This window comes from Salmo salar, chromosome 17 (assembly GCF_965601325.2).
Source record: "Salmo salar chromosome 17, fSalSal1, whole genome shotgun sequence".
NCBI classification, from domain to species: Eukaryota; Metazoa; Chordata; class Actinopteri; order Salmoniformes; family Salmonidae; genus Salmo; species Salmo salar.
In genome coordinates, this window is record NC_138307.1 from 68,756,587 (window position 1) to 68,771,403 (window position 14,817).

The 14,817-nt window shown below is 43.5% G+C and overlaps 1 protein-coding gene across 1 annotated transcript in view; it reads right to left on the minus strand.

The window, feature by feature from the left end:
* The window catches only part of copg2 (coatomer protein complex, subunit gamma 2), a 106,046-nt gene extending 92,093 nt beyond the window's left edge, over positions 1-13,953 (minus strand). Inside the window, 15 exon segments of the mRNA NM_001140234.1 lie at positions 7,175-7,369; positions 7,598-7,701; positions 7,790-7,865; positions 8,154-8,397; positions 8,638-8,733; positions 9,020-9,208; positions 9,309-9,376; positions 9,538-9,671; positions 11,670-11,827; positions 12,026-12,112; positions 12,215-12,307; positions 12,503-12,658; positions 12,926-12,997; positions 13,081-13,214; positions 13,856-13,953. Of these exon segments, the coding sequence (NP_001133706.1) occupies positions 7,175-7,369; positions 7,598-7,701; positions 7,790-7,865; positions 8,154-8,397; positions 8,638-8,733; positions 9,020-9,208; positions 9,309-9,376; positions 9,538-9,671; positions 11,670-11,827; positions 12,026-12,112; positions 12,215-12,307; positions 12,503-12,658; positions 12,926-12,997; positions 13,081-13,214; positions 13,856-13,892 (1,843 nt within the window). The 5' untranslated portion in view covers positions 13,893-13,953.
* Positions 13,954-14,817: the final 864 nt, after the last annotated feature.

The window sequence follows — 14,817 nt, forward strand, 5'->3', positions numbered from 1 at the left end:
TCAATATTATAGCTGAATCTTATAGCTGAATCCACCCCTAGTCCTAACTACTACAATATTATAGCTGAATCCACCCCTAGTCCTAACTACTACAATATTATAGCTGAATCCACCCCTAGTCCTAACTACTACAATATTATAGCTGAATCCACCCCTAGTCCTAACTACTACAATATTATAGCTGAATCCACCCCTAGTCCTAACTACTACAATATTATAGCTGAATCCACCCCTAGTCCTAACTACTACAATATTATAGCTGAATCCACCCCTAGTCCTAACTACTACAATATTATAGCTGAATCCACCCCTAGTCCTAACTACTACAATATTATAGCTGAATCCACCCCTAGTCCTAACTACTACAATATTATAGCTGAATCCACCCCTAGTCCTAACTACTACAATATTATAGCTGAATCCACCCCTAGTCCTAACTACCTCAATATTATAGCTGAATCCACCCCTAGTCCTAACTACCTCAATATTATAGCTGAATCCACCCCTAGTCCTAACTACTACAATATTATAGCTGAATCCACCCCTAGTCCTAACTACTACAATCTTATAGCTGAATCCACCCCTAGTCCTAACTACTACAATCTTATAGCTGAATCCACCCCTAGTCCTAACTACTACAATATTATAGCTGAATCCACCCCTAGTCCTAACTACTACAATCTTATAGCTGAATCCACCCCTAGTCCTAACTACTACAATATTATAGCTGAATCCACCCCTAGTCCTAACTACTACAATATTATAGCTGAATCCACCCCTAGTCCTAACTACTTCAATATTATAGCTGAATCCACCCCTAGTCCTAACTACTACAATATTATAGCTGAATCCACCCCTAGTCCTAACTACTACAATATTATAGCTGAATCCACCCCTATTCCTAACTACTACAATATTATAGCTGAATCCACCCCTAGTCCTAACTACCTCAATATTATAGCTGAATCCACCCCTAGTCCTAACTACTACAATATTATAGCTGAATCCACCCCTAGTCCTAACTACTACAATATTATAGCTGAATCCACCCCTAGTCCTAACTACTACAATATTATAGCTGAATCCACCCCTAGTCCTAACTACTACAATATTATAGCTGAATCCACCCCTAGTCCTAACTACTACAATATTATAGCTGAATCCACCCCTAGTTCTAACTACTACAATATTATAGCCTAATGCACCCCTAGTCCTAACTACTACAATATTATAGCCGAATGCACCCCTAGTCCTAACTACTTCAATATTATAGCCGAATCCACCCCTAGTCCTAACTACTACAATATTATAGCTGAATCCACCCCTAGTCCTAACTACTACAATATTATAGCTGAATCCACCCCTAGTCCTAACTACTACAATATTATAGCTGAATCCACCCCTAGTCCTAACTACTACAATATTATAGCTGAATCCACCCCTAGTCCTAACTACTTCAATATTATAGCTGAATCCACCCCTAGTCCTAACTACTACAATATTATAGCTGAATCCACCCCTAGTCCTAACTACTACAATATTATAGCTGAATCCACCCCTAGTCCTAACTACCTCAATATTATAGCTGAATCCACCCCTAGTCCTAACTACTACAATATTATAGCTGAATCCACCCCTAGTCCTAACTACTACAATATTATAGCTTAATGCACCCCTAGTCCTAACTACTACAATATTATAGCCGAATCCACCCCTAGTCCTAACTACTTCAATATTATAGCTGAATCCACCCCTAGTCCTAACTACTTCAATATTATAGCTGAATCCACCCCTAGTCCTAACTACTACAATATTATAGCTGAATCCACCCCTAGTCCTAACTACTACAATATTATAGCTGAATCCACCCCTAGTCCTAACTACTACAATATTATAGCTGAATCCACCCCTAGTCCTAACTACTACAATATTATAGCTGAATCCACCCCTAGTCCTAACTACTTCAATATTATAGCTGAATCCACCCCTAGTCCTAACTACTACAATATTATAGCTGAATCCACCCCTATTCCTAACTACTACAATATTATAGCTGAATCCACCCCTAGTCCTAACTACCTCAATATTATAGCTGAATCCACCCCTAGTCCTAACTACCACAATATTATAGCTGAATCCACCCCTAGTCCTAACTACTTCAATATTATAGCTGAATCCACCCCTAGTCCTAACTACTACAATATTATAGCTGAATCCACCCCTATTCCTAACTACTACAATATTATAGCTGAATCCACCCCTATTCCTAACTACTACAATATTATAGCTGAATCCACCCCTAGTCCTAACTACCTCAATATTATAGCTGAATCCACCCCTAGTCCTAACTACTACAATATTATAGCTGAATCCACCCCTAGTCCTAACTACTACAATATTATAGCTGAATCCACCCCTAGTCCTAACTACCTCAATATTATAGCTGAATCCACCCCTAGTCCTAACTACTACAATATTATAGCTGAATCCACCCCTAGTCCTAACTACTACAATATTATAGCTGAATCCACCCCTAGTCCTAACTACTACAATATTATAGCTGAATCCACCCCTAGTCCTAACTACTACAATATTATAGCTGAATCCACCCCTAGTCCTAACTACTACAATATTATAGCCGAATCCACCTCTAGTCCTAACTACTACAATATTATAGCCGAATCCACCCCTAGTCCTAACTACTACAATATTATAGCTGAATCCACCCCTAGTCCTAACTACTTCAATATTATAGCTGAATCTTATAGCTGAATCCACCCCTAGTCCTAACTACTACAATATTATAGCCGAATCCACCCCTAGTCCTAACTACTACAATATTATAGCCGAATCCACCCCTAGTCCTAACTACTACAATATTATAGCCGAATCCACCGTTAGTCCTAACTACTACAATATTATAGCTGAATCCACCCCTAGTCCTAACTACTTCAATATTATAGCTGAATCTTATAGCTGAATCCACCCCTAGTCCTAACTACTACAATATTATAGCCGAATCCACCCCTAGTCCTAACTACCTCAATATTATAGCTGAATCCACCCCTAGTCCTAACTACTACAATATTATAGCTGAATCCACCCCTAGTCCTAACTACTACAATATTATAGCTGAATCCACCCCTAGTCCTAACTACTACAATATTATAGCTGAATCCACCCCTAGTCCTAACTACTACAATATTATAGCTGAATCCACCCCTAGTCCTAACTACTACAATATTATAGCTGAATCCACCCCTAGTCCTAACTACTACAATATTATAGCTGAATCCACCCCTAGTCCTAACTACTACAATATTATAGCCGAATCCACCCCTAGTCCTAACTACTACAATATTATAGCCGAATCCACCCCTCGTCCTAACTACTACAATATTATAGCTGAATCCACCCCTAGTCCTAACTACTTCAATATTATAGCTGAATCCACCCCTAGTCCTAACTACTACAATATTATAGCCGAATCCACCCCTAGTCCTAACTACTACAATATTATAGCTGAATCCACCCCTAGTCCTAACTACTACAATATTATAGCTGAATCCACCCCTAGTCCTAACTACTTCAATATTATAGCTGAATCCACCCCTCGTCCTAACTACTACAATATTATAGCTGAATCCACCCCTAGTCCTAACTACTTCAATATTATAGCTGAATCTTATAGCTGAATCCACCCCTAGTCCTAACTACTACAATATTATAGCCGAATCCACCCCTAGTCCTAACTACCTCAATATTATAGCTGAATCCACCCCTAGTCCTAACTACTACAATATTATAGCTGAATCCAACCCTAGTCCTAACTACTACAATATTATAGCTGAATCCACCCCTAGTCCTAACTACTTCAATATTATAGCTGAATCTTATAGCTGAATCCACCCCTATTCCTAACTACTACAATATTATAGCTGAATCCACCCCTAGTCCTTACTACAATATTATAGCTGAATCCACCCCTAGTCCTAACTACTACAATCTTATAGCTGAATCCACCCCTAGTCCTAACTACTACAATCTTATAGCTGAATCCACCCCTAGTCCTAACTACTACAATATTATAGCTGAATCCACCCCTAGTCCTAACTACCACAATATTATAGCTGAATCCACCCCTAGTCCTAACTACCTCAATATTATAGCTGAATCCACCCCTAGTCCTAACTACCACAATATTATAGCTGAATCCACCCCTAGTCCTAACTACTACAATATTATAGCTGAATCCACCCCTAGTCCTAACTACTACAATATTATAGCTGAATCCACCCCTAGTCCTAACTACTACAATATTATAGCTGAATCCACCCCTAGTCCTAACTACTACAATATTATAGCTGAATGCACCCCTAGTCCTAACTACTACAATATTATAGCTTAATGCACCCCTAGTCCTAACTACTACAATATTATAGCCGAATCCACCCCTAGTCCTAACTACTTCAATATTATAGCTGAATCCACCCCTAGTCCTAACTACTACAATATTATAGCTGAATCCACCCCTAGTCCTAACTACTTCAATATTATAGCTGAATCCACCCCTAGTCCTAACTACTACAATATTATAGCTGAATCCACCCCTATTCCTAACTACTACAATATTATAGCTGAACCCACCCCTAGTCCTAACTACCTCAATATTATAGCTGAATCCACCCCTAGTCCTAACTACTACAATATTATAGCTGAATCCACCCCTAGTCCTAACTACTACAATATTATAGCTGAATCCACCCCTAGTCCTAACTACTACAATATTATAGCTGAATCCACCCCTAGTCCTAACTACTACAATATTATAGCTGAATCCACCCCTAGTCCTAACTACTACAATATTATAGCTGAATCCACCCCTAGTCCTAACTACTTCAATATTATAGCTGAATCCACCCCTATTCCTAACTACCACAATATTATAGCTGAACCCACCCCTAGTCCTAACTACCTCAATATTATAGCTGAACCCACCCCTAGTCCTAACTACCTCAATATTATAGCCGAACCCACCCCTAGTCCTAACTACTACAATATTATAGCCGAATCCACCCCTAGTCCTAACTACTACAATATTATAGCCGAATCCACCCCTAGTCCTAACTACTACAATATTATAGCCGAATCCACCCCTAGTCCTAACTACTACAATATTATAGCCGAATCCACCCCTAGTCCTAACTACTACAATATTATAGCCGAATCCACCCCTAGTCCTAACTACTACAATATTATAGCCGAATCCACCCCTAGTCCTAACTACTACAATATTATAGCCGAATCCACCCCTAGTCCTAACTACTACAATATTATAGCCGAATCCACCCCTAGTCCTAACTACTACAATATTATAGCCGAATCCACCCCTAGTCCTAACTACTACAATATTATAGCCGAATCCACCCCTAGTCCTAACTACTACAATATTATAGCCGAATCCACCCCTAGTCCTAACTACTACAATATTATAGCCGAATCCACCCCTAGTCCTAACTACTACAATATTATAGCCGAATCCACCCCTAGTCCTAACTACTACAATATTATAGCCGAATCCACCCCTAGTCCTAACTACTACAATATTATAGCCGAATCCACCCCTAGTCCTAACTACTACAATATTATAGCCGAATCCACCCCTAGTCCTAACTACTACAATATTATAGCCGAATCCACCCCTAGTCCTAACTACTACAATATTATAGCCGAATCCACCCCTAGTCCTAACTACTACAATATTATAGCCGAATCCACCCCTAGTCCTAACTACTACAATATTATAGCCGAATCCACCCCTAGTCCTAACTACTACAATATTATAGCCGAATCCACCCCTAGTCCTAACTACTACAATATTATAGCCGAATCCACCCCTAGTCCTAACTACTACAATATTATAGCCGAATCCACCCCTAGTCCTAACTACTACAATATTATAGCCGAATCCACCCCTAGTCCTAACTACTACAATATTATAGCCGAATCCACCCCTAGTCCTAACTACTACAATATTATAGCCGAATCCACCCCTAGTCCTAACTACTACAATATTATAGCCGAATCCACCCCTAGTCCTAACTACTACAATATTATAGCCGAATCCACCCCTAGTCCTAACTACTACAATATTATAGCCGAATCCACCCCTAGTCCTAACTACTACAATATTATAGCCGAATCCACCCCTAGTCCTAACTACTACAATATTATAGCCGAATCCACCCCTAGTCCTAACTACTACAATATTATAGCCGAATCCACCCCTAGTCCTAACTACTACAATATTATAGCCGAATCCACCCCTAGTCCTAACTACTACAATATTATAGCCGAATCCACCCCTAGTCCTAACTACTACAATATTATAGCTGAATCCACCCCTAGTCCTAACTACTACAATATTATAGCTGAATCCACCCCTAGTCCTAACTACTACAATATTATAGCTGAATCCACCCTTAGTCCTAACTACTACAATATTATAGCTGAATCCACCCCTAGTCCTAACTACTACAATATTATAGCTGAATCCACCCCTAGTCCTAACTACTACAATATTATAGCTGAATCCACCCCTAGTCCTAACTACTACAATATTATAGCTGAATCCACCCCTAGTCCTAACTACTACAATATTATAGCTGAATCCACCCCTAGTCCTAACTACTACAATATTATAGCTGAATCCACCCCTAGTCCTAACTACTACAATATTATAGCTGAATCCACCCCTAGTCCTAACTACTACAATATTATAGCTGAATCCACCCCTAGTCCTAACTACTACAATATTATAGCTGAATCCACCCCTAGTCCTAACTACTACAATATTATAGCTGAATCCACCCCTAGTCCTAACTACTTCAATATTATAGCTGCCCTCAACTTTTTGCTGCTCTGAAGTTGTTGATGCCACAATACTAGTACACAACCACTGCTACTATGATATTTGGTTTCCATGGCTAATAACTCTTAGCAGACTGAATTCTATGGTTCATTAAGAACGTGTTTCCATGCAAAATATTGTGTGCTATAGCTTGGAAAATAAATGTGACTGGGTCCTTTTACTCCAGAAATTCAGACCAAATGTTTTGTTTCCTTGTGATAACGTCATGTCTTGCCATGATAGTTTCAAGTAAGGTGACTGTACCCTGGTAGATGTCTTGGCGCGTCGGGCCAGGTTTCTCTGGAAGCTTGCTAGTGGCCACAGGAGCGAATTCGGTCTTCTGCTCTGTGATGGGTGTGTTGGCCAGGGGAACCGACTTCATATCGAAGGGCTTCTCTGTGGGCTCCAGGGTGTACTGGTGGAGGGACTTCTCCAGACCCGGGACAGACACCGACAGACCTAACGGGAGGAGACACACAGACACAGGTTCAATAAAGGAAATACATTTATTCATTTTGAGGTTCGATGGGGAAGAAGAAAAAAAAAATCTTTGTACGTGTCGATTCACTGAGAGAGTTTGAGTGACCACAATCAAAAAACACAGCCTTACTTCCTGAATTGGACCAGATATGTCCACACACTCTAGTGCTCTCAAGTTCAGACTAGGAGCGCAGTGTGTGTTCTCACCGTTGAAAATGTAGGCAGCGTTGAGGGCTTTCTGCTTCTGCTGCAGCACGTTCATGTAGAAGGTGGCTCTGTCCCTCACCTCGTCGTCACTGTCCATCATACACCTAGAAACATACGGCAACACACTTTAGAGTGGTAACCACACAGGGAATGGATCATTATGACAGGGAGCCAGTGAAAGGCTGTCTCTACCTCTGCATCAGGACTAACACACTGGGAAGAAGGTCATCATTCTGGGCTCCAAACTTAGCCAGAGCACTGACCGCAGCTACAGGGACGAGAAAGGAGCTTAGTCATTACACAATGTGTACAAACAACGTGGTAACCCACATTAGTTTGAACCCTTCAAGATTAACAGTGAGTTTCTGTTGAAAAGCCCAATACCATTTGTCTTCATATTAGTGAATTGAGCCTTTCATGGTTGGTGATGTCACCAGTTAATTGAGCCAATCCCAACAGACTTATCAGAACTACCATTCATGTTGCACCCAGACACACACACAACTCTGTCTCTCACACATGCTATACAACTCCAGGCCAGCAGGGGTTAACACACCGGCTCTGACGGCCTCACTCTCCAGCACCACGCGGTTGAAGATGAAGCGGATGTACTTGGATGGCGAGGGCGTGCGCGGGCCCTCCTTGCCCAGCAGGTGGAGGATCTTGGTGGCCAGCACCGTGTGCTCACAGTCCTCGATGAACTCACACAGGTGGGCCAGCCCCGTCTCCTTGCTCTCTGGGTTCTCCTCGATGATGCTGATGATGCAGTCCACGATGGCCCGCTTGTACTCAAAGCCACCCTGAGAGGAGAGGCATCATTTAAAGAATTTGTGTTTCAGGGACAGCCGTACATTAAATCAGAAAACTGAGTGGTCATATCAATGTAAATGTGCCAGAGTTGGCCAAAGAGCTCCTGTTAGTCTGTAATCCAGATGGTTTCATGGCAGTGTGAAGGACATAAATGTTCTTCAATAGGTTCTCTTGTCCTACACATCAGTGAAAAAAGACATTAGGCTGCTCAGTCAGGGTGTTCCACTCACGTCGTCTCGGAGCATGTTGGACAGGAAGTTCATCATGACGCTGTGCTTTCTGGGATACTTCTGACACAGGGCACTGATGGCCTGTACAACCACCACCTGAAACACACTCAGCAGTCAGAGGATAGGACTTGACTTTGGTGAAATAATACCCCATTTGGAAATAGATTAAAGTAGTTGTGGTTTGTTTAAAATATAGTATAACTTCCTACAAATATTTTTTTTTTTGGGGGGGGGGGGAATTACATATTGAGTGTATTCTAATTGATTATCCGACTAATTCAATTCCTAAATAATTCAACTAAAGTATTGCAGAGGGGGGAAAACAAGAGCATATCATTGAGGAAAAACAACACATTAAACTAAAACACATCCTCTTCCTCACCTTGAACTCGTCAGAGATCTCAGAGACGAAGGAGGAGATCTGTTTCATGAGGCGGTCCACACTGCTCTCGCTGCCCGTCTTCAGCAGCGTGGTGATGGCCAGCGTGGCGATGCTGCGGTTCGAGTCTGTGATCAGGTTCTCCAGGTCCAGGTTGCACGCCGTCACGGCCGACGGGTGCTTCATTGCCACCTGGTGGACGAACGGGGGAATGCGGTTGTAAATACAGTATACTCAATGTAAAACACAGGTAACTCAGAGTAATGAAGAGCATGGATAAGTGGAGACCCACCTTGTTGAGGGTCCTGACGGCTGCGTATCTCAGGGCTGCTTTGGGAGAGCTGCAGAACAGCTGCAGGACTGGAGAAACACATTAACAGACAGTCAAGTGGTAAAACCAGAAGTACTAGGTTCATAGGATACTACAACCTCTAGCATCTATTTCTACAGGTAGGTACCCACATGTGGACACCAGAAAACAAGGTGTATTTACCAAAGTGTCTGTAATTCCAGAGACTCACCAGAGACAGCGGGGGCCAGCTCTCTGGCAGTACAGTTGGGCATGTGGACTATGGCTGAGGCTGCCTCGTACACCACCATCTCATGCTTGTTCCTCAGACAGCTCTCAATGAAGTCAAACAGGGGACTGTCATGTCTACAAACAGAAAATAGCCAAACCTTTGTATTACAACGCCACACACAGGAAGACAAAAATATACCAATATGTTTATAAAGTCAAATTTGACACTGTATATTCTGTGTCCTCCGCTGCCATGTGTATGGACTCTTACTGATAGTTGTGGCTGCTTTGTGTGATATATTGTTGTCTCTACCTTCTTGCCCTTTGTGCCGTTGTCTGAGCCAAATAATGTTTGTACCATGTTTTGCGCTGCTACCATGTTGTGTTGCTACCATGTTGTTGTTATGTTGCTACTGTACCGTGTTGTCATGTGTTGCTGCCTTGTTGTTGTCTTAGGTCTCTCTTTATGTAGTGTTGTCTCTCTCGTCGTGATGTGTGTTTTGTCCTATATTTATTTTTTTACATTTTTAATCCCAGGCTCCCGTCCCCGCAGGAGGCCTTTTGGTAGGCCGTCATTGTAAATAAGAATTTGTTCTTAACTGACTTCCCTAGTTAAATAAAAGGTTAAATAAATCAAAAATGTAAAATGCATGATGCCACTATACAGATCACTTCCCCCTGGTGTTGAATAAAAACTATTCATATCAATGAAAGAGAATACTAGACACCAACCCACTGTACAGTCTAGAAAACTCATTCAAGTAAACAGTCCATGACAGTGTTTATCTACCCTGCCGAGGTCTGCGTGGCAGTGCTTCCATGGTGCCACCTACCCTGCCTCGGTCTGCGTGGCAGTGCTTCCATGGTGCCACCTACCCTGCCTCGGTCTGCGAGACAGTGCTTCCATGGTGCCACCTACCCTGCCTCGGTCTGCGTGACAGTGCTTCCATGGTGCCACCTACCCTGCCTCGGTGTGCGTGACAGTGCTTCCATGGTGCCACCTAACCTGCCTCGGTCTGCGTGACAGTGCTTCCATGGTGCCACCTAACCCTGCGTGGCAGTGCTTCCATGGTGCCCCCTACCCTGCCTCGGTCTGCGTGACAGTGCCTCTATGGTGCCACCTAACCTTGCCTCGGTCTGCATGACAGTGCTTCCATGGTGCCACCTACCCTGCCTCGGTCTGCGTGGCAGTGCTTCCATGGTGTCACCTACCCTGCCTCGGTCTGCGTGGCAGTGCTTCCATGGTGCCACCTACCCTGCCTCGGTCTGCGTGGCAGTGCTTCCATGGTGCCACCTACCCTGCCTCGGTCTGCGTGGCAGCGCTTCCATGGTGCCACCTACCCTGCCTCGGTCTGCGTGACAGCGCTGCCATGGTGCCACCTACCCTGCTTCGGTCTGCGTGACAGTGCTTCCATGGTGCCACCTAACCCTGCCTCGGTCTGCGTGACAGTGCTTCCATGGTGCCACCTACCCTGCGTGGCAGTGCTTCCATGGTGCGCCCTACCCTGCCTCGGTCTGCGTGACAGTGCTTCCATGGTGCCACCTACCCTGCCTCGGTCTGCGTGACAGTGCTTCCATGGTGCCACCTACCCTGCCTCGGTCTGCGTGACAGTGCTTCCATGGTGCCACCTAACCCTGCGTGGCAGTGCTTCCATGGTGCCCCCTACCCTGCCTCGGTCTGCGTGACAGTGCTTCCATGGTGCCACCTACCCTGCGTGGCAGTGCTTCCATGGTGCCCTCTACCCTGCCTCGGTCTGCGTGACAGTGCTTCCATGATGTCACCTACCCTGCCTCGGTCTGCGTGGCAGTGCTTCCATGGTGCCACCTAACCTGCCTCAGTCTGCGTGACAGTGCTTCCATGGTGCGACCTACCCTGCCTCGGTCTGCGTGACTGTGCTTCCATGGTGCCACCTAATCTTGCCTCGGACGGCGTGACAGTGCTGCCATGGTGCCACCTAACCTTGCCTCGGTCTGCGTGACAGTGCTTCCATGGTGCCACCTACCCTGCCTCGGTCTGCGTGACAGTGCTTCCATGGTGCCACCTAACCCATCCTCGGTCTACGTGACAGAGCTTCCATGGTGCTACCTTCCCTGCCTCGGTCTGCGTGACAGTGCTTCCATGGTGCTACCTACCCTGCCTCGGTCTCCTCCAACAGCTTGCTGGCGATGCGGATGAGCATGCAGTAGGCAAAGGGGGACTTGAGGCCAGACTTGGTGAACTTGTTGAGCATCTTGGATACGGCCAGTCGGTCATTCTTCCGCAGGTGGTACAGCAGGCCCAGAGCGTGGTACTGGGGGGAATCACAGACAGGTCACAGTGGAAGTGACTCTCTTTCAACTTACCCGGGTTGTGTTCATTAGGGAACAACATATCCAAACCTTGTCCAGTGTATTTCATATTGAATGAGTGAAGAAAACAGTAAAACAGAGGTTCTTTCTTCTGCTTGGTGCCTAATGAACATGTTATCAACAGAGTGTGTGTAACCCACCTGGACCATGATGTTGTCACTGGAAGCTGCCTCCTGTGCCTCGTTCACCCAGCGCTTCACCACGTCGTAGCTCATCTTAACCATGTGCTACAGACACACACAAAACACATTACCCACAAAGCACTGGGAATACTTACAAATGACACAGCCACCTTGAGACATCCAGGCGCTGTGAGGCTAATTTCTTACCAGAGAGGAGACCAGGGCAGAGCTGGACACACTGGGCACTTTGTCAACGATGGCCTGTTTCATGTATCTCTCAATGGCCTGCAGCATGGTGGTCTGTAGGACAGAGTTACAAAGTAGGGCTTGAGTTTATTGACCAAAAAGCATAGGTTTAGTCCAATTACAATAACACAATGTTAGCTGGATGTAAAAAATAAAATACTATTCAGCTATCAGAATGGAAACAAAAAGAAAACACAGCCTAATAAAAAGCAGGGAGAGAAACAGAGACAGAGAGACAGACAGACTGACATCCGTGATCCTGCAGAGAGCTCTGATGGCAGGTCCTCTGTACACATCCTCCTTGCCAGTCATGTCCTTGGTCAGGCTGCTGGTGACAATGATGACATCCTCAGAGATGTTGGCCATCTCCTTGATGGTCAGGTAGCACATCCTTCTCAGGGTTTGCTGAAGGAATACAGAGAGACATTTTCAAAAAGCAGATAATGCTATACAAAAACACTATGCGCCACATCTTTACAATATGTCAATCACAACACTACTCATTGAATACTAATTTAAAGGCACTAGTTGGACCTGTTTGAAGTTAGTTTGTGAGTTTATGTTAGTTTGTGAGTTTATGTTATCATGTTGCGGTATGTTCCGTCGATAATGTTGTTTACTTGTATGATCAGCAATAATTTAATGAAACCCAAAGCAATAACTTATTCTCACATCATTGGACTGGAAGAGCCTGGTCATTGCGAAGAAGGCCTCGGTCGCCTCCATAGTTCCAAAGTGCTCCCCCTAGACAGAACATAAAAACATCTTCTGTTAATATCAAAGGGTATACATGCAATTGGTTTGCATGTTATGGGTTTGTTTCTCACCTGGTTGAGTAGGTAAATGATCTTGGTGAGGATGTGGAGACATCTTCTGGGGTTGATTGGAGTCTCGTTGAAGATACGAGCCTCTTGCAATACTGCACTCTTTTCAAGATGCTGGAATGGGTTAGATCCACTTCCTAATTGTTGCAGCAAAGAGAAAAAAACAGACACATTAATACAAAATTGGATTGTCAAACTATAAAGACTAACTAGGTAGCTTCGCTTACTACGCGTCATTACTATATCGTGTTGAATGTGGATTTCGTAACTAGATAACTTAGGTAGTAGCTTAAACCTCGTTTAGTTATGGTCAACAAGCTTGAGTGAGCAAGACGACATTGACAGTTTTTAAATGAGCTAAATTAGCTAGCTAACTACCAGTATACGGTACACTCGATAGACACATCTGATTTTACACGGCACAGCCAAAGAAGAATGTGTATGTTTTACTAGGCACAGTTAACGTAGCCTTCATAACCAACTAACGTTAGTTTACCTAGTTTGCGAGCTAATTTGACAGATAAGAGACGCTTTAAGCTAGCTAGCAGGCAATTGACATATCTGCTCAACAAATACACACATGTAGCTAGTGTGAAGAACAATGACAGACACGTCTATTTGACAACAACAAAAAAATATCCACCAAACGAATACCAACTTAGTGTAGTTAACGTTACCTAGCTAGAATGCTAGCTAACGTCAGCGGTAACTATTTGGCAAAAAACGTTACCTATTTCCAAGTAGCTATATTGACTTCTTTACACTTAATTTATCTTACCAGACTCTTCGTCCTTCTTGTCAAATTTCTTTATCATTGTTACGGAATGTTTGTGGATCAGTGTGGTTGGTGTACAGCCTCACAACAGACGACTAGTCACTTCCACGTCGCCAAATGCAACCTTCCTGTCTGTGTGTCTGTGTGTGTGTGTGTCCATGTCGACGGAAATGACGTCAAATGTAATGATTTGCAGTAGGGGGAGTAGTGAGCTGCGCATAGATAGATCAGTGGTCACCAACCTTTTCTGAGTCAAGATCACTTTCTGAGTCAAAATGCATGCCGAGATCTACCGCTCTGATTTTTTATTAACATGACTTAAAACATGTAAGCCTATGCAACATTAACCAATTAAAAACAGTACTGTAGCAATGAGGTTTGTGCAGTAAGCTATAGGCCCAATACATTATCACCGCATACTGGCTTTGCTTGAATTGACCTGCCAATGCATTGTTCGGGAAAATTATATTTCAAAATTTGAGGTAGGCTATATGATCACACTAGTAATAGATCCATTGTTGTATTACTTGTGAGGCACAGCTGAGTGAGCATACATTTAAATCATTTTATTTTTATTTTACTGGGCTGATCGTGCCTGCATCTGAGGGAGAGAGCAGCAGACTGAGGGTCCGTCTCTCAACATCCCTCCGCTCTCCCTTTCCTCCACTGACACTGACCAAAAAGGGACACAGTCTTCCAGCTGATGGCGAAACACGCGTCGCACTGCATTATTTCTGCCTCATGCACAAATTCATTTTGTTACTCCTATGACCAGAGAAAGTGAAATATTCCTCAATATTAAAAAAGACCCAAGCCGCTAATTATAACAACAACGCGAGCCTATCAATACACTTTCCTACTCATTCATTACCGCTGCACTGCTTGTTGTAGCGTTGAGTGGAAACAGGAAGAACGCACATTTTATGGGTTATAAAAGTGTTGAATACAAAGTGTTGACAGTGCCG